The 20,745-nt window shown below is 38.1% G+C and overlaps 2 protein-coding genes across 2 annotated transcripts; one reads left to right on the top strand and one right to left on the bottom strand.

Annotated features, from left to right (window-relative positions):
* The first annotated feature begins 11,310 nt into the window (after positions 1-11,310).
* LOC131439258 (U11/U12 small nuclear ribonucleoprotein 35 kDa protein-like) lies at positions 11,311-12,700 on the top strand. Its single transcript, XM_058610055.1, has 2 exons — positions 11,311-11,492; positions 12,040-12,700. The coding sequence occupies exons 1-2, from the start codon at positions 11,480-11,482 to the stop codon at positions 12,648-12,650; spliced, it is 624 nt and encodes a 207-aa protein (XP_058466038.1). The 5' UTR covers positions 11,311-11,479; the 3' UTR covers positions 12,651-12,700.
* LOC131439254 (ATP-binding cassette sub-family F member 1) lies at positions 12,625-15,731 on the bottom strand. The gene is made up of 2 exons (XM_058610045.1): positions 13,509-15,731; positions 12,625-13,446 (listed from the first exon to the last, which is right to left on the bottom strand). The coding sequence occupies exons 1-2, from the start codon at positions 15,547-15,549 to the stop codon at positions 12,773-12,775; spliced, it is 2,715 nt and encodes a 904-aa protein (XP_058466028.1). The 5' UTR covers positions 15,550-15,731; the 3' UTR covers positions 12,625-12,772.
* Between the last annotated feature and the right edge of the window lie 5,014 nt (positions 15,732-20,745).

Raw genomic sequence — 20,745 nt, 5'->3', positions numbered from 1 at the left:
TATATCATTAAAAAACCGTCTTGTTGACGTCAATTTCAAATGTCATCTGCGAACTAGGAAAAGCTTCAATTTTTCATTGCACATTAGATGTGAAATGTATTGAATAACGAAATCCATTGAGCCAAATGTTCTGACTCCATTTAGCCACAAACCTAACGAGATGTTTATCACAAGAAATGAATAGTATTGCTAACGACAATCGTATGCCGACTTCTTATCCGTAATGTTGGCAACAATTCAAAACATTTAATTCGAAATGTTGGCAGTGTCGTTAGCTTTACATTGTAATTGACGAACAGCTGTCGTCACTCTAGTTAAGAGACTCTACTTTATATAGAGAAAGGTAAAATGGGCTGAATTGACGCAACGTTTTCTTCTACTTCACTTCTTGCCCTTTTCTAATCAATTTAATTTTAATTTTATTTTATTTTATCTCTTAAATTGCCGGTTTGTAGTTGGGTTGATAACCGCGATTAGGGAAGCATCGTTATTCTCATTGGACAATTTTGATTGAGGGCAGTCCTTTTATATCTGTCAACCGATATCTCAAACTATGGCTTTCCTTGATAGTAACAAAAAAAACAGGTACGAGTATGCGTGCTAAAACCCAAGTATATTATCAATCATATAAATCAAGTAATACGGTCTTTCGTCGCATTACAGAAGTTACCTCTTGACAATACAATCGATTTATTTTCATTGTCCTTTTACTTTAATCATCGTTCAAATAATAAATAAGTTAGCGTCGAATATGTGTTCGTGTAGAGTGCGTACTATCTAAAACGGAAATAAGGTGTCAGTCTAATCTAACTCTTGAAAAGCCGAGTTGCTTCTGAAACGATTCGGATTGGAGGTCCAGACGCTGCGCTATGTGATCGACCGAATCAATTAAAATTCACAAAACTAAGCTACTAATGGCGACCTGAAACGAAATGACATGATATCCCACCCTCTTTGAGTAAACCAAATACAAATCGGATTGAGCACGATATTGGCTGAAATATAGCGCTTCGGACAATTTTGCAACATTTGCATTATTCATCACAACCATCAAGCGCTTTGATATTATCGGGTGTACTATATTGTGTCAAATAATCGTCAAGTTCCTCCTTTGCTCTAAACTAGGATAGTACCCTACAACTGTTAATTCACTTATCGAGCCCATTTCGGACCCGCTCAGGATTGGTTGAAAATGGCGTTGGCAAACACAAGATGTTTATGAAGAAATTCTATGGGATTTTTTTTCTAGAGAACAGATCAAATCTCCCAAACATCACGTAACGCTCCTGCTTTGAGTCAGTCATTGAGCTCCGATGACAATGTATCTAAGGAGTTTTTTTGCTTTTTCTGGTATTCCACAAAGCAGTCACCTCGAACCACTGATGTTGCTCATGTATTTAAACGACGTGAACTATTCACTGGAAGATCAACAATTGTCATTTGCCGATAACATCAAGTTATTTCAAATTATCAAGACAATTGTGGATGCCATTTTCCTCCAGAGTCAACTTGAATGTTTTTCGGAGTGGTGCGAGATTAACCGAATGACATCAAATATCAGCAAATGCTCGATTATCATGTTCACACGAAAAAGAACACCCATACGTTTCGACTTTTGTCTCCGAGGATCTACGATAGATAGAGTCACGTGTGTCCAGGATCTTGGTGATTATCTTGACGAATGACAATTATAAGCACTAAGCACTTCACAGATATCAACTGTTTGAAGTCTCTCTACTGCTCGCTAGTGTTCATTAAAAAAAATAGGTGCATAAAAACTTCCAAAATTCTCCATTAAAACTAGCCCAACGGAGCTCCAACTACTCATTTTGAAAATGGCTCAACAATGGACCACTGTCTGCCAGATTTGTTGAACGAAAAAAAATAGTGCTCGGTTCAATGGTCTGTTGCAACATCGACAAACGAAGGTCCAGTATTGGCTTCCCGTTGAACGATTAATTGGACGTTGTACATGAATGGGCAGAACTTTATCGCGAATATCTCTTGATTTACTTAGTCCAAAGACATAACTTTTTCTGCAAGCTATCGGAAATATGATCAGGAATTTTTTATTAAATTTTCAACATCGTGAGATAACCATAAATAATTGAAAAACAAAGTTTTCTAAAACTTTTGGAAATAATGAGGAAAATGCATCACGTTTACTTGCCTTTTTCGCATCCGGATGACGGTTTTGAGGTAGTCAGGCACATATCAGTTCCGATAATCTACTGGACGAGTATAAAAGGTAAACTTTGATTGAAAATCGTTTCAGACGAATAACCTACTGCGACCAATTTCGATTTTGTTTTATCTTTTATTCGCAGCTGTCTACCTACCCGCGCTATGGGTAAAACGCGCCATAGTTCCGAGAAGGATGCTAAGCGTCTGAAGCCAAGTGATATACAGGTAAACGACCGTTTGCTGAGTAACAATTAATACGCTGATCTGCTAGTTGATATCGAAGAGGAACTGCAGAAGAAGAAAAAAATACCGCCTTTCTACCTGAAGGGCTTCCCACCAACTCTACGCTCGGATTTCAACACGCTGACTTCAGGCAACAATCCGTTTATGTACTGAAGGCTACAAAATAACTGTTCCGGCTTTGAACCACCACAAAGCAGTGGAATTGTACCTGAAGCAGACAAAAGCGGAATACTTTACACACGATATTACCGCCAACAAACCTATGAAGGTTGTACTTCGTGGACTACCCGAAAAGATGGAAGCCGAACTAAAGCAGGCACTGTCGGAGGCTGGACTAAAGCCTTTGATGGTGTTTAAAATGAACCCAAGTAACAATTTTTGTTACGCTAGCTTGTTTGTGACTAGTTTGCAACCAGATATTTGAGTGATTGTTACTAACATCTAACCACTTGCATGACTCAAAAAGCGCAGTTTCTACTAGTTGTAAAGTCGGCTACATATAAGTTGTCGTTACGTTGTAATGCCATACTGAAATAACTTATCTTTTCATAACTCAAAAATAACTTGTTTTCAAGTAAACTAGTTGAAAAATAGTCACCATCGACATTATAAACATTGAATGAATACAGAACACTTTTCTATCATCAATAAAAAAGCAGAAGAGTACTTTAAATCACAAACTTGATACAAGGTACAAATTTCACAACGATTTTGAAACTGTCGTGCGGAATTAAATTTTACTTGACTGTTTTTTCATGCGCCTCCAATCAAAATCTGTTTATAAAGATATAAAAAATAAACAGCAAAATAACCCTAAGTTCGGAATGTTCAAAATTATTCCAAGTAGCGCGATTTCTCATCATTTTAAATTCTTATATTATGAGAATTATAATATTATCACAATCGATGTTCAATCCCTATATTATTTTCTTCGTGTTTATGACTATTCTGCCTTTCACTATTTTCGGCAAAAAGTAGTTTTGAAACAAGTAATATCCTGGTTTTATTTATGTTTCATACACTTCTTGAGACTCCATATTGTGTTCGCCATATTCAAGCCAACAAAGGTTGTTTTGTTTGCATTTTCGTTATCGTAACGTTGGGAAAACCTACCGATAACTATCTGAATCAATGAAGAAATTATATGTTATAATCTTATAATATCTAAGTTATTACTACATCAATTCACAGTAACGATTTACATATATGCTTACGTATTTATAATGGTTTCGCAACGGAAAATAAACCTTTTTTCAACTAGTAGCTAAAAGCATAGCTGTGATTTAAGATATGTTAGAATCAAGTAACGATACAAATGATAGTTAGTTCAATGTTTACGTTATTATGTCACCTTGTTTTAACCAGTATAACATAAAAAAACATGTTCGTGCTCTTATTGCACCACAGTTGGGTTAAGTGGTATCAAAACTAGTTACGGGTTGCTACTATTGAAGTCAAATAAACTTATTTTCAACTAGTAGCTAGAAGCATTGTTGTGATTAAAGATATGTTTGGATTAAGTAACGATAGCTTATAAATTGTATTGAATTCAATACGACACACAGATGTTATTATTGGAAACCTAAATAACTATTTCGTAACTAGTTATGTTATGATGAAACATTGCTGTCAACATGTTTTAACCAGTATAACATAAAAAACAAATTCGTGCTCTTGTTGCAACATAGTTTGGACTTTGTCGTGTCAGAACTAGTTGCGGATTGCTACTTGGGAAGCGACACAACACGGACAAAAAGTATCGAGATCAACTGTACTTGGTTCATCTGGAGAAGGGCTCCATTACCATGAGTCAACTGAAAACGATAAAATCGTTATTCCATATAATCATCGAATGGCAAAAGTATAAACCGGTACATCGGGATGTCACACAGTGCACAAACTGTTTGAACTACGGCCATGGAGCGAGGAATTGCCACATGAAAAGTCGGTGCGGGAAATGTGCCGAACCACACAATACCAACGATTGCCTACTAGATGACATCGCTGTAAAATGTGTGAACTGTGATGGCGACCATCCATCTACTAGCAAATCGTGTCCCAAACGTGCTGAGTTCACAAAAATTCGACAACAGGCGTCCCGTAAACAATCAACGCGCAAGAATGTTCCACAGAAGGATGAAGTTAATTTCCCACGGCTCCCACCGAAGAGGGATATTCCGAATTTGCCGCCACTTCCTCACAGCAATCCAAAAGATTCAGCCGCTGGATCACAAAAAGATTCTTCCTCCAAAATCCCTCCTGGATGGGGCAATAATCACAGGCTCGACAGGACAACTACCAGAGGAGGGGGAGTTGCCATTGCCATTAAACGATCCATTCAGCACAGGCTTCTGTCAGCCTTTAAATTGCAACTTATAGAAGCCATCGGAATTGAGATTACAAAGACGATGGGACCCATCGTCATCATTGCAACGTACTGCCCCAAACAAACCAATCTTCGAGATGGTACGTGTGCAACATTGAAGCGAGATCTGGCTATGCTCACTCGACGACAGAACAAATTCATCATTGCTGGGGACCTGAACGCACGGCATGAGCTGTGGGGAAACAAAAGACAGAATCGAAACGGATTCGTACTTGCCGAAGATTACAAAGCTGGACAGTACAACATCCTTGCTCCGGATCAACCAACGCGACTTTGCAGATCGGGAGTTCATTCCATTTTACCAGCTCTCCAGTTGTTTACAATGAGCTCTCTTCCGATCACTTTCCAGTAATATTGACGTTGGGATCTTCACCAGAAATAGTACCTATTCAACCTCGGAGGAACTATTATCGTACCGACTGGGTCCAATTTCAACAAATCGCTGACCAACTTATTAATATCGATTTGCCACTAGATTCCCCGATGGAAATCGATGCGGCCCTATCTTCCTTCCAGCATTCAATCACAGTCGCTCGTGATAGGACGGTTCCAGTACAACATATGCAGAGTTCCTCTCTTCAAATTGACAGTGTCACCAAGAAACTCATCCGACTTCGAAATATCTACCGGAGGCAGTATCAACGAACTGGCATCCTAGATAAGAAGACCTCTTATAACAACTTAACTAGGATAATCCAGGAAGGGATAACTGAGCTTCGAAACAGGAACTTCCAGCAAAAGCTACGAGAAATTCTCCCACATTCAAAGCCCTTCTGGTCCTTAACGAAGGTGCTTAAGAAAAAACCGAAGCCTATTCCTACTCTGCTGCCACCCCAGGACGCAGCTGAAGGAATACCTTTAATCACACCAGTAGAGAAGGCAAATACGCTAGGCCAGCAGTTTGTGTGTTCTCACAATTTAGAACTCAACAATGTTAGTCCACATGATAGCGTAGCTGAGATTGACCAATCAGACAGCTTAGTTCCTGAGGAAAGTAGAGTCACTGTGAATGAGCTGATGGCTATTGTGAACAAATCCAAAAATATGAAGGCCCCCGGTTTCGACAACACATTCAACATTGAGCTGAAACATTCGCTCATTTGTCTTCTTAGCTAAAATTTTTAACAGGTGCTGGGAGCTTGGATACTTCCCTTCAATGTGGAAGTTAGCTAAAGTTATCCCAGTTTCGAAACCGGGGAAAGATCCTTCCTTTTCCAAGAGCTATCGGCCCATCAGCTTACTCTCTGCCCTATCCAAGCTGTTTGAAAAGTCAATACAAAGGTGAATTCTTGCTTTCCCAGATGAACAGGATATATTACTGGAAGAACAATTTTGGGTTCCGGAAAGGAAGATCCACAATCCACCAACTCACAAGGGTTAACAACGTCATCCAGCAAAACAAATCAGTGTCCAAAACGACTACCATGGCAATATTGGATATTGAAAAGGCATTCGATAATGTGCATCGGTATAATTTTCCCTTGTATCTTATTAAAATTATCAAAAATTATCTTGCAGATAGAGCATTCCAGGTTTCTCTGAATAATGCACTTTCAGAAAGATTTACTATTCCTGCTGGTGTACCCCAAGGAAGTGTCCTAGGTCCCATTCTATACAACATTTTTACATCAGACATCCCACTTCCGGGTGGTGGTGTTCAGTCACAATTTGCTGATGATACTGCCATTCTTTACAAAGGTCGTGTCATTAATGCTCTGAAGAATAAACTTACGCTCTAGCTGAATATTTTACAAGCTGGAAAATTGTGATCAATGCAGCAAAAACTCCGGTCATGGTCACATTCAAGATCTCCAAAACTTGTTCCATCAGACGAATGCCGAATACGATTCGGTGATGAGGTCATCCAATGGTCCGACGAAGTTATCTGTCTAGGACTCACCTTTGACAGACATCTGATATTCAGATCACATGTTGACAAAATTGTTTGAAAATGCCGCATACTCATGAGGTCTCTATATCCGCTGATTTGTAGAACGTCTAAACTGTTTCAAAGAATCAGATGGCTGTCTATAAACAAATCATTTACCCCGCAATTGAATACGCAGTCCCTGTTTGGCGGGGCTGTGCACGAACACACAAACTTAGGCTTCAGCGCATTCAAACTGCTCTAAATTTGAAGAGAGGTGCTCAATCTCTCAATCTCAATCCAAGGTTATTAAGTTTCCTTAACAAACCATCAGCGACTAGGTTCCATAAAAGTGGGGATAGTACACCACCTTGAGGACACCTACAGACACTCAGCTTTCTAATCTCTGCTTGCCGAAGCGATGAACAAAGAAGTCGATTGCTAAGCATTGTGTGTATCCAAATTGTAATACTTGAAGGTATGCCATGACCACGGGCTCTATCAGAGCTGAGAGTTACGTCCAAAACCTCCTCTCTTCCAGATCTCGCAAAAGTTGGACGGTTTCTGCATTGACTATGTGCAGGTTTGTACTGCTCACAAATTCCATTAGGATTAGTCATACCGTTCTTGTTAAAGGCAACAAAGACTGGGTTTAACAATTTTCGAACGTAGAAGTTTCCCTTTTGGAAATATGGTTCTTGAACCAAAGCTATAGAAGCTTTACCTTCTTGCAGAAGTCTGGATAAATTCATAGTTGCTGTACGTCTATGCTGGAGATTAATATGTGCTACTCTAACCATTCTCAATTAAAGTAACGAACACTCCATCTCCAGCACTTACCGTACAACAACTAGAAGAAACCAAATATAATGGCTTATAACCGCCTATAGCGAACCATGGAAGGATTATTTTAAATGTTTAAATCATTTAAATCCCACGAGTTGCGAAGAAAGAAGTCGTCCACTGTGCCAGAGCTTCGCTTAACACAGTAAGGGAAAATCCCAAGATATTCCGTTCACGACTGCATTGTTTAACCTCCTGCAGCCATTCAGCCATCGGCACGGAAATACACCTTGACTTAGGAGTTCCTATTTTTGTGGCCTTTTACGACATGGAACAGGAAACCAGTGGATCAATTCTTGGTAGAAAATAATTCCGCCGGATGCCACACGGCTTACCTGTTTGGTGGACTTATACCAACGGTACAGGTGGACCGTAGTGTTATTCTTAGCCAGTTGGGAAACTGCTACCGACACTACACGGCTATCTAGGCTGCTCAGAGAGGGAAGTTGACATTGATGGTCAACTTCCATGGATGGCCGAGCAGCCGACAAACTTACACGACAGAATTATCAGCCAAGAAGTGAAATGATCAATTGCTTGTTGGAAAGGTATTCTCGCGAGGTATTGAGATAATTAAAAAAAAAGTTCTTGATCAACTGCAAAAGATATTTGCAAATAACCGAAATTGTCTGTAACTCGAATGGTGAACCAAGGATCTCAAAACCAATCGACAGCGTTTCGGCTCTTTGGGGAGGTCCTTAGTTTGAGACTAGTTTAATCAAAATCGGTCTAGCTTGTGTTTTCGATTGATTCCGATACTGATACCCAGTATCGATACTTTTTCCTATAGTATAGATACCGATACCTGAAATGACAAAACAGTTCCGCGATACCAAGTATCGATACTTTACCTCTCGATACCAGAGTTACCATATTCACATATTTTTCGGTAAAATCATAGATTATGTTGCCTATTTTGCACACAGATTCTATGTCACAGAACAGAGATTTTATCAAAATTCACAGATTTCTACAGATTTTCATGAAAATTTCATAAAAATGACAGATTTTTTCAATGTTTTCCACAGATTATAATAAAAAATATGCAACACAGATTTTTCAAGTTATAACACAGATTTTAAGATGGCAACTCTGATCGATACCCGTCCCTAGTGATGGTTAGAGTGACTATAATCAGAGTGGCGACAGCTGTTCGTTTGGAATGACAGCTCCCAGTTCCAAACGAGCAAACGACCTGTCAATTCAATGTAAAGCTAATGGAATGTTTTGAATTGTTGCCAAACTTACGGATGAGGTGTCGTCACTCTGGTTATTAGGTTTTGCACGATGACGACACAAATGAACTGCCGATGAATCAAGTTCATCTTTGACAGTTGCCGTGTACTTGTTTTGTTTTGCGACTGCAAGTTAAAAATTGAAAAAATGATGAAAAAGTGCCTGGTAAAAACGTATTCCACAGTGAAAATAACTAAAAAGATTGCCCTGTATGTGTTTCCAGCATCAAGGAGCGATTTATGTATGAATCTGTTGAGTGTGAGGCGACTTGCAATTTATACATTCGAACGATGAACTTCTGATGAACTTTTAAACTGTAAACAAGTACACCTCGACTGTCAAAAAAAGTTCATTCTGTTCATTTTTGTGAGGTTATGTCATGTTCGTGCAAAACCTAATAGACACTCTAGTGCTGGTTATTAGGTTTTGCACGATGACGACACAAATGAACTGCCGATGAATCAAGTTCATCTTTGACAGTTGCCGTGTACTTGTTTTGTTTTGCGACTGCAAGTTAAAAATTGAAAAAATGATGAAAAAGTGCCTGGTAAAAACGTATTCCACAGTGAAAATAACTAAAAAGATTGCCCTGTATGTGTTTCCAGCATCAAGGAGCGATTTATGTATGAATCTGTTGAGTGTGAGGCGACTTGCAATTTTTACATTCGAACGATGAACTTCTGATGAACTTTTAAACTGTAAACAAGTACACCTCGACTGTCAAAAAAAGTTCATTCTGTTCATTTTTGTGAGGTTATGTCATGTTCGTGCAAAACCTAATAGACACTCTAGTGCTGGTTATTAGGTTTTGCACGATGACGACACAAATGAACTGCCGATGAATCAAGTTCATCTTTGACAGTTGCCGTGTACTTGTTTTGTTTTGCGACTGCAAGTTAAAAATTGAAAAAATGATGAAAAAGTGCCTGGTAAAAACGTATTCCACAGTGAAAATAACTAAAAAGATTGCCCTGTATGTGTTTCCAGCATCAAGGAGCGATTTATGTATGAATCTGTTGAGTGTGAGGCGACTTGCAATTTTTACATTCGAACGATGAACTTCTGATGAACTTTTAAACTGTAAACAAGTACACCTCGACTGTCAAAAAAAGTTCATTCTGTTCATTTTTGTGAGGTTATGTCATGTTCGTGCAAAACCTAATAGACACTCTAGTGCTGGTTATTAGGTTTTGCACGATGACGACACAAATGAACTGCCGATGAATCAAGTTCATCTTTGACAGTTGCCGTGTACTTGTTTTGTTTTGCGACTGCAAGTTAAAAATTGAAAAAATGATGAAAAAGTGCCTGGTAAAAACGTATTCCACAGTGAAAATAACTAAAAAGATTGCCCTGTATGTGTTTCCAGCATCAAGGAGCGATTTATGTATGAATCTGTTGAGTGTGAGGCGACTTGCAATTTTTACATTCGAACGATGAACTTCTGATGAACTTTTAAACTGTAAACAAGTACACCTCGACTGTCAAAAAAAGTTCATTCTGTTCATTTTTGTGAGGTTATGTCATGTTCGTGCAAAACCTAATTGGCAAATTGTCGCAAAGCTGATTTACCGGTAGCGACACCTGCCAATGAAAAATGGAACCATGAAAAGGAGGATTCTTTCGGAAATTTTCATATCGACAGTAGTGATTTGCAATATTTTTATCGTTTATTCAATATTACAAATAGATATCAGCAATAAAAGTATACTCGGAGTAGAAGAAAATCGATTTCAAAGTGATTACTACTACTTTTTTAGTGTAAACTACGATTAAACATGAAACATCTTCAGAAATGTGTGAAATTGGGTAAGGTTAGGTTTTTTCCGATCAACATTTTTTTAAACAGAAACCAGTGTAATGTTGATTTCTCGAGTACTAGAATGTATAGCGATCGAGTACTAATTATTTTGGATACTTTGTTTGTGATTTCCAGGCATTTGAAAAGTTTTATGCTCTATTCTGAATAAACGGTTGATTTCGCACAATGAACTAAGATCAACATTACCACCTCAGAGTAAAAACTTTTTTTCAACTGCTACTATGATTTTTCAAATGAATTTGCCCGTTTTCAAAAGAAATCGTTGAAAAGGTGGAGTAATTGGAAATTTTCCTACCGATTTGACAGCTCTTGCTGAAAGTATCATCTCTAAACAAGCAGCGCCTCTACATTTCAGTTTTGCGACAATATGCCAATCAACAAAATGAATTTTTCATTCGCTTGTCTTTTTGACAGCTGAAACCGCTTACGGTCCATCAGGGATGCTAGGTTTACGGATTTTCAATTTTCTATAAAGATTTTAAAAATGGCACAGATTTCTGAAAACGATCACAGATTCTGAAATCAATCACAGATTTTTAAAATCTAAAGTACAGAGCGGTTGGTAATTGTGAGACTTTTTCTACTCACCAAAATGATTCCGATCTCCTATTATGGAACGGGAAACGTGCACAGATTTTCACAGACAGGTTTTTGGCTTGATCACAAGTTTTGACAAAAAGACCTGGCATCCCTGCGCTCAAAATGAATATTCTGTATGAAATGTTCAAAACGACAAATGTAACAATGAGAGTTTCTCTTTGTTTACTTTCTCTTTCGATTATTACGGTACTGTTAGCAATCCTTCACTCCAATTATTTGCCGATAATAATAACTAAAGCTATCATCTTTGAATCTGCACTGAAGAGATTGCCGAAAAAAGCAGGAATGTTTCGCAATAATGGAAAGAGAAAGTAAACAAAGAGAATCTCTCATTGTTATTGTTACATTCGTCGTTTTGAACATTTTATACAGAAGTTTTATTTATGCATAAAAAAGTTTTATTTGTACAGTATTGTGCCTACAATGTTAATCAGTATCATGAATTAAGCACCAAAAATCACTTCCGGTGAAGCTCTCAAAGTGTTAGCATATCGTTTCGCACTAGTGCGATAAAATTTTGTGTATTTCTGTTCGCGGAAGAAAAATTTTTTCTCGCCCTAGAGTGAATCCGTGTGGCGACGCCGCGAAACATCATCGGGAGTCAATGTAAAAGAAATTACAATCGAAAAATATAAAATAATCGAAAATAATAATACAACCAAACATAACCTACAAGAAAATAAATGAACAATACATGTGCAAAAACACAATCGAATTAAAACACAAAATTAAATTATAATCTAACAATACAAGGGCAAGATGGGCCATCACTGGCCTTAGCCTGTCACTTTAGTGACACAGCAAATAAAAAAAAAAAAAGCACCAAAAATATTCTTTTCTGTACAAAAATGTCTTCAGGTGATGAGCGTCCGGCAGGTTCAAAAACCGCTTGGTCGCGCTATGCCAAACATGAGTACGATCCTATTCGCGTGGGTTCAATCGACGGAACCGACGAATTTCCGCATGATCGAGCACTTATTCGTGCGATGGAATCCAACTACAAACCGAACGAAAAGGTAGTCGGAGATCCATATCATACGATATTTGTCGGCCGGTTGGACTATGCGGTAAGCGAAGAAAAGATACGTGAACTGTTCGAACGTTTCGGATTGATTATACGCTGTCGACTAGTTCGAGATATCGAGACAGGATTATCGCGAGGTTACGCTTTCGTGGAGTATAAAAGAAGACGACATGCTAAACGTGCGATTGAGGAAATGCACGGTAGGGTTGTCAACGGAAAGGAGATTCTAGTGGATGAGGAATGGGAGAGAAGACTGAAAAATTGGAAACCTCGGCGTTTAGGGGGAGGCTTTGGCGGAATGAAAAAAAGTCAGCAGCTTAGATTTGGCTGCAAGGATCGGCCTTGGAAAGAACCGATGAGTATGCAGAAATATTCGAATAAAAGTGAATTCTTTCGACAAACTAAACAACAAAGAGAACTGCTGAAATCATTTAAACATTCTTAGCATAATTTAATTTCAATACCTATTAAAATACAACATAAACCTATAAGTGATTAACGCGTTAAAATTAATTTCAACGGATTAATAAAGCGGCATGAGGACAAAAGTAGACAATCATGCTACTGCTACTGTTGAACAGCGGCGTTAGCTGATATGCTCGGATTATTGATGACCTCTCCAAGACTATCAAGTACCTCTTTTCGATAATCATCAAAGTCTCCGTCGATTTCGTTTATCGTCTGTTCCTCGATGACGTACAAAGAGCACTCAGTTTCACGGATAAGTCGCTCGTCGTGGGAAACAATTATGACTCCACCCTTGTACTCATTAATAGCATCCGCTAAGGCATCGATCGATTCTATATCCAAATTGTTGGTCGGTTCATCGAGAATAAGGACATCGGGTGCATTCAAACATAGTTCTGCTAATGCCACTCGTGCTTTCTGACCACCTGATAAGTCTTTCATCTTAATCGTATGTGCGTGGCTGGCCAATCCAAAAGTTCCCAATGCTTTGCGAGACTTTTCGTACGGGAGATTGAATAGTCGCTGAAGATATTCGGCAGGACTTTCTTCTGCAGTGAGATGTTCTCCAGAATGCTGATCAAAGCGACCGATACGAAGTCGATGGTTCCGTTTAACCTCACCAGAAATGGGATTCAGATCACCGACTAGCAGTTTCAGGAAAGTGGATTTTCCAACTCCGTTCGGACCGACAATTGCTACACGACTGCTCATATCAATACCGAATTCAACAGCGATAAAAAGTGGTTTTTGATTGGGAAAGTTGAAATTAACGTCTGAAAATAAATATCTGGCATGAATAAACAAGGCACATGTGCGAATCATATCGAATACAAACTGTATAATCCAAGAATGGGCGGTTGCAGTGGTGGGGGATCCGGGAAACTAAATTTGACAATGTAATCTTTTGGTTTGGCCAAAAGTTCCACTGGCCCATCATCTTCTTTGGTAACCTTTTGTCCTTTGCCCTTACCCTTTTCCTGTTTGCGACTTAAATTGTCCTTCTGCTTTTTCTCCGCAGCCTTCTTAGACTGGCCATGAGCCTTCAGGTCCTTGATTCGTTTTTCCTGCTTCTCGTACTCTTTGATCATTTCTCTGCGCTTCTGAACGTGCATCTTTTTGAACATAGAATAATTTCCTTTGTAGTAATAAAGCTTTTTGCTGTCCAAATGGATAACCTCATTGCATACATTATCCAAGAAGCTCTGGTCGTGAGATACAATCAGTAAAGTTTTCTTCCATTCCTGCAAATAGTTGTCTAGCCAAATTACAGCATTCAAATCCAGGTGATTGGTAGGTTCATCAAGTAGCAATAAAGTCGGTTCCAGAAACAGGGCTCTAGCGAGGGAAACACGCATTCGCCAACCTCCGGAGAAAGCATTCGTAGCCCGGTTCTGCATAGCTCGTGAAAATCCTAAACCTGCTAGAATACGACGAGCTCGGGGTTCCGCAGAATCCGCTCCGATCGCTTTTAGTTCGTTGTATACTTCCTGCAGACGATCTTGGAGCTCTAGTTTTCCCGATTCAATCAATTCTTCCAGTTTTTTGCACTCTTCTAACAACGCAATACGTTTAACATCAGCTTTGAGCACCGTATCTACGGCCGAGTTCTCATCGGCAACAACTTCTTGTTCACAAAGTAATACATCGATATTTGGTGGAATGGCAAATACCTTGTTAGCGATATGTCGGAGCAACGTTGTTTTGCCGTGACCATTAGGACCTACCAAACCATACCTGCGCCCATTTGCTATCAGCAGATTTGCATTCACAAACAGATCATTTCCCTTTGCCGAAATAGTAAAATTCTCAATTTTGATATCAACGGCGTGGTCCATGTGTTTGCTCTGATTTCCACTTTTTTGGGCCTGCGACATTGTGAAGTTACTGTCCAAATCAGAGTGCCCTTGACCACCTTTTCTGGTCATAGCTTCCATCTGTTTTTGAAACTCTTCTTGCTTCTTCATCTTTTTCTTCTCTTTATGAGTAAGCTTTTTCTCCTTTTCTTCCATGGTCAGCTCTTCAACCTTATCCACTAATTCTTCCTCGATATTTTCTTCTAGTTTTGGCTCGTTGGTAGGTTCCGATGGCGCTGGTAAATTTGGCGTTTCCTTCTGTTGTGTTTCTGTCTGCAAAACCGGCTCTACTGTTGGTTCTGAAGTTTTCTCTAGTTTCTTTATGGCCAAGAGACCCGAATCCTTCTTCAAGTTGATCTTTTCAATCTCATCCGAAGCAGGCTTCCGCTGGATTTTACTCTCATCATCCTTTTCGTTTACTTGTGTATTTTCAACACCTTTAGCACTTTTCGTCGTGTCGGACACTAATTCTTCATCACTTTCATCCACACTGCTCGCAATGTCTTCCTCTGAAGACACCTTCTTATGCTTCTTGGACGCCTTACCTTTCTTTTTTGCAGTTTTATTGCTCACAACCGGTATGTCCTCTTCATCAGAAGCTTCCAACTTGATTTCCTTTTCTTCCCGATCAGACCAATCATCATCTTTCTTGCCCTTTTTCCCCTTGGTCGGTTGTTTCTTTTTTTGAACCGGTTTCGTTAACTTCGCCATCTCTTCGTCTGCATCGCTATCAACGTCCAGCGCCTTGATATTCTTTCGGTCGTCATCGTCATCACTCCAATCGCCATTCTTTCCTTTACCTTTCTTGCCTTTACCAACCTTTCTCGAAGGATGCACTGAAACCGCAGCTGCTTTCTGTTTACCCTTGCCAGCTGGAATCGACTCCTCGTCGGAATCCACGTTGACAGCTTTTCCTTTACCTGATTTGCCTTTCCCAGTTACCGATTTCGTTTCTTGTTGCAGCTCGGATTCGTCCGAGTCCCAGTCCTGGTTTTTCTTAGTACCCTTCTTTTTCGGAGGCATTGCGACAAAAAGTTTGGCCAAATTTATTCACAAATTTCGAAATTTTCCTCAGCTATTTGCAATGTGGTGCAACACGATTTAGGGTCAGAACAAAAGAAGTAAATGAAATTTTGTCTCATGCAACCGTAAAGTGCGAATAAAGCGAAACGTCAAAACTTGTAAAAAAACTAAAAAAAACTACTCGTCAGAGATGCCAGATTAGTTAGTAGAAAAGCCGAAAACACACAGAAAAAAAAATTGTTACCAATAAATTATAGGTAATGATAACGAATTTTCATGGTAACCTCGAGGGGGATGACACTTAAAAATTTCACTTTAAACTCTAAGGGATAAATCGTCTTTTTTCTGTGGTGCATTTTCTTATAATCGCTTGTTCATCTTTACTGCGCATAGTAACGGATGGTTTTGGATCGGTTGTCTTTTGCTGAGTTTTTTCGGGTTAGAAACATTACCATGGTGATTTATACGTTGTTTATAGTAATATTTGCTTGTGTAAATTAAGCTTATTAGAAGAATGACAACTGGGCTGAATATTCACAGCTTAGTAAATATTAGCTAGAAACTTGATCCAATTTGGTTAATTTCAGACGAGTAAAGAATATCCCAACAATGACATCGAGACAACGCTTCTGTCCAGTGCCTATAATTACACAGCTCATCTAGAGAAGTTACTCCAGATTACCAATGAACTGGAAAATCGAACCGATATTATGTTCAGCTTCAATTCCTGGCTTCTAGCATTTCAAAACTTTCATAATGAAGAGTTTAGAGAAGAGATACTTAACAATATATACTTCCGGGATAATCAAAATTTCTTTTCAGTCATGCCACTATTCAATGAATTTCAAATTCGACACGAAATAAAAGTGAGGATCTCCGGTACCAAACATTACAGTCAGTACAATAGAATTTAAGTTGTGTCCAAACAGAGAACGAAGAGAGCTCCATCCATCTAAACATGCGGTGGAACATATACTTTTGAAAACGTCGGTGTATTTTTGCAATTATGTTGTTTAATGTTGGAACCGGTATTCTATACCGTTTTGCAGCTCATCGTCGTCATGCAGATATCGAAAATTTATCTAAAAATTTCAGAATAGTTCTTAAATCTTAAATGGATCATTTTCAACAGGTCTAAAATTCTTATAATAGAGTAACATTCATGCCATAAATTAATATAAGGCACTTTTGTTACATCTTCAAGCTCTCAGGAAACTTTGCGCTAAGGAACTTAAGACCATGACGGTTTTACCAATTCGAAACCAATATTAATTTACTCTCAGAAAATAGTTAAAAATAGTATGAGCGTCAGAGGAACAGGGACAGAGATATCTTTGGTTAGACTTTCAAAGGGTCACAATAAATTGAAAAATTAAATATTATCCATCTACACGTTCCCAGCTACTGAATTCAACGTTTTTGCTGCCGACGATTTCATGTTGACACTCAGTGATTGTCAAGAACAGTAACAACAACTTTTGAAGAGATCGCATGTTCTTTGCCTTTCTTTTCCACGGTTAGCAACGCTTTCAAACGGATCGATATAGATGTTTGGTTATATGTAGTTTTTTCGCTTTCCATTTACGTTTCGTGTTGTATTTAAAAAAAACAGATCTGTCGCCCCCTTCGGGTAACCTGTTTTATGCCAACAAACAGGGCGATATTTCAATTACTTGAAAGAAAGGGCAAAACTGTTTATTTTCGTTATTTTAGATGGTTTCCGATTTTTTTACCACTGTAAATAGCAAACGAGACGATAAAAGCCTGAAGATTTATTTTAGTCGCTGAAACCAACCAATTTCACGAAGAACGCGCAAGGGCGTAACTTCACAATTCACCTAGAAGTAAACAAAACGAAAGAAGACGAAACTCTTTTTATGCTGATTTATTCAGTGGATATAGAGGAAAAGTGGACAATTAAATTTTGTCCTTTTGAAGATAAACCAACAGTTTATCGATTTATCAAAAGTTGATCTGATAATATACGATAATTTATACGATAATACGATTTGCCCTTCTTTGCAATGTTTTCAATTGTTGTCAACATTATGGATGAGATATCGTCTCTCTGGTTTTAGGCATTCTCTTGGAACGATATATCTGGTCGATATCTATTTTTGCAATCTGGAACATTATACACACTTCGACTCATCGACTTTTTTTGTAATGTTGTTCTCATCAACATAAATAACACTATTACAAAATCTGTTTGCGACCCCATACGAACAACTTTTAAAATCCATGAACTGCAGAATATAGAGAAAAAAATTTGCAAAAAAAACTCGATTACCTTCTTTTGTGACATAATGAATTGATTTTTCATAATAAAATACCTAAGAAAAATGATTTTATCATAAAAAAATTAAATATTCCCTTACCTATACGGATTGCTAGCGCCGGGAGAGAAGTTCTATTTTGCTTCCTATTAACCGAATTCCTGTTACGACCCTCCACAAAGCAAGAAAAATAGGTAAAATACTAGGCGTTTCAATTTTTACCACCTCAACACGCACAAAATCACATAAAAAACAGAGAATTAATTAATTTTATTTTAGCGAAAAAATGTCCTCCTTTGATTACATCCACTTCACACACAGATTAAACTTTCATATGTAGCAGCACCGTTCCTTCTAAGTCGCGAATACAGATATGCTCTCTTGAAATACCGATAATTCAATTTTCATACAGATAAATACCGATTTTCAAGTTTTTGTGTTTGGTTCCATAGGGGTTAACCAGGTTGAGCGACCTTTTTTTCGCACAATTGGTGCCCTCACTAAGGCTGTGAACCATTTCGCGGTTAATTTTAACGTTTGGTTGAAATCTGACACTTGAGCGGTTATTTTGTGTCGAGTAGTCAAATTTAACTAAAACTGGGCCCATTTCAAAATTTGATGGACGGAAAGTTATTTGGGTTTATTTTCCACTGGAAATAATTTCAACTAAAGAAATAATATTAGAATTTTCATTGAAAGATTTTTTTCAGAGTCGGAAAATAACCATCGATCTGTCGAAAATAACCATGTTCTCGTGCAGGGTTATTTTTGACAGCAGTGTCAGATTTTAACCAGAAGTTGAAATTTACCGCGAAATGGTTCACATCCTAAATTGATTTTTGATTTTCCGAGATAGATATTGGATATAGATTTTTCCGCCAAATACAATTTTTTCGAAGAACAGCTGGCAGCTCTGAGCAATGGGCACCAGACGGCTACTAATGGCGTTTTCGTTTTTAATTTGCACTACACCGGTGCAGTGCTACACTGAGGCATGAATAAACGAACAAAAATGACGAAAACATAAACAGTAACCATTGACTACAATAAACGATTCCATTGCACAGAGCTACACCAAACATTTGATGAGTGCTACACCAGTGGTATCGGTGCAGAAAAAGTGTAGCACTGGTGTAGTGAAATTGGTAAAAACGAACGGTTTCAGTGCAGCTTTCGCTACACCAGTGTAGTGCAATTTATACCATGTTCACATTAGCGCTTATATCACTTGATATACCGAGATGATATGCATATCACGTGGAAGTGTTCACATATGATCGAAATGATATCGTTTGACAATCAAGTTGTCATATTGAATGTTCCCATTAGGAGTAAAATCAATAATATTGCTTTTCTCTCCTACAATTCAATCAATAATTGAAGTCTTGCATTTAATGGTCTCCGAATGCTAGTATTCGTTGAAAAATTCGAAATTATAATGATTGTTTATTATCACTCTCGAAGTGACGTTCATAAATGAGTGCGTTCAATGCCATTATCCGTGTTGCTAGTTGCGATTTTTGACAACTCGACATGATATCGTACATGATATCCCGGATATCATGCCAAAATGGTGATACGCGTTTACATCAAATTGTATGGGATATCAAGTGATATCGCACATGATATCATCGGATATCAAATATATCGGTATATCACTTGATATCAGCGCTAATGTGAACATACTATTAAAAACGAAAACGACAAAAAATTGTTCCAATGACAGCTGTCAAATCCAATTTGGCAGAACACAGTCGCCTGTATGCAGAGATGCCAGATATTGTCATAGGAAATCTGCATTACTCTCTATAAAAAATCTGTATTTATCTGTATTAACTAACAAAATAAAACTTCAACAATAAAATGATGTTAAAAGATGTTATTCCAACACATTACGGCTGTAGAATGATAGATCCAATGAGACCAAGACTTTGCTTCTCGTCACTGCAATCTAATACTAATAAATTGCTCATACGAAAAACTTTTTATTTTGCTTCTTGGGAGATTCGTATTAAATTTAGGAAATCTGTATCAAATCTGTATTCTGTATGCGTATGTAAAAATCTAGGACAGGACCTGACAATTGTTAATCCACTTCTAGGACCAGTTTCGTACCAGCTCGTGATTGGTTGAAATTGACATAAGCAAGTACAAGTTGTTGAAATCAAAATTACTGCAGGGTGGTAGAAAAAGGGTTGTCAGTATCGTCGGTAATAATGTAGCTTGATATTGGATATTTTATTTTTCGGATTATCTTTTCAAAATTATTAAATTAAATAGGATTTAAGTTCAATTTGTTTTTTAGTCCTGTCAATGTGGAAAGTATACGAGTACATTTAACAATCACTGGATGATACAAAGAGAAAGCCTGAAATCACGAAGTGTGATATGGACGAGAATATTGATTATTTTGGTTGAGAATAGCTGGTTGGTGACATTTTCCTGGTACTTATGTTACGGGATTCTGATACCGATATGGTACAGATAGATTTTTGCGCCGAATACAGATTTTTGGTAAAATGACCTGGCAACGCTGGCGGGACGTTAATGACCTGGCAGCCTATGCGGGACGTTACGCGTTACAGTAGTCCAAAGCAGCGCTGCCAACTATACCAATTTCTCGGTATTTGTACCGATTTTTGGACACGATACAGGAATACAGATATGCTCTCTCAAAATACCGATATTTCAATTTTCATACAGACAAATACCGATTTTTAGTTTTTGTGTTGGATTCCATAGGGGTAACCAGGGCGAGCGACCTTTTTTTTTGGTCGCAAAATCAGTTTCCGCACTAAATCGATGTTTGATTTTTTGAGAAAGATGTTGTACTGATAGATTTTTCCGCCGTATACAGTTTTTTGGAAAAAACAGTTGACTGCACTGGTCCAAAGATAATTTTTCCAACTGTCAACTTTGT

Source organism: Malaya genurostris, chromosome 3 (genome assembly GCF_030247185.1).
Source record: "Malaya genurostris strain Urasoe2022 chromosome 3, Malgen_1.1, whole genome shotgun sequence".
Taxonomy (NCBI): Eukaryota; Metazoa; Arthropoda; class Insecta; order Diptera; family Culicidae; genus Malaya; species Malaya genurostris.
This window is presented reverse-complemented; position numbering and strand designations above follow the sequence as displayed.

Excerpts from the sequence above, each read along its gene's own strand:
- LOC131439254 (XM_058610045.1), bottom strand. The coding sequence starts at position 15,549 with ATGCCTCCGAAAAAGAAGGGTACTAAGAAAAACCAGGACTGGGACTCG. Across the intron at positions 13,447-13,508 it reads GCCCATTCTTGGATTATACA|ACGTTAATTTCAACTTTCCC; the intron begins GTTTGTATTCGA and ends ATTTATTTTCAG.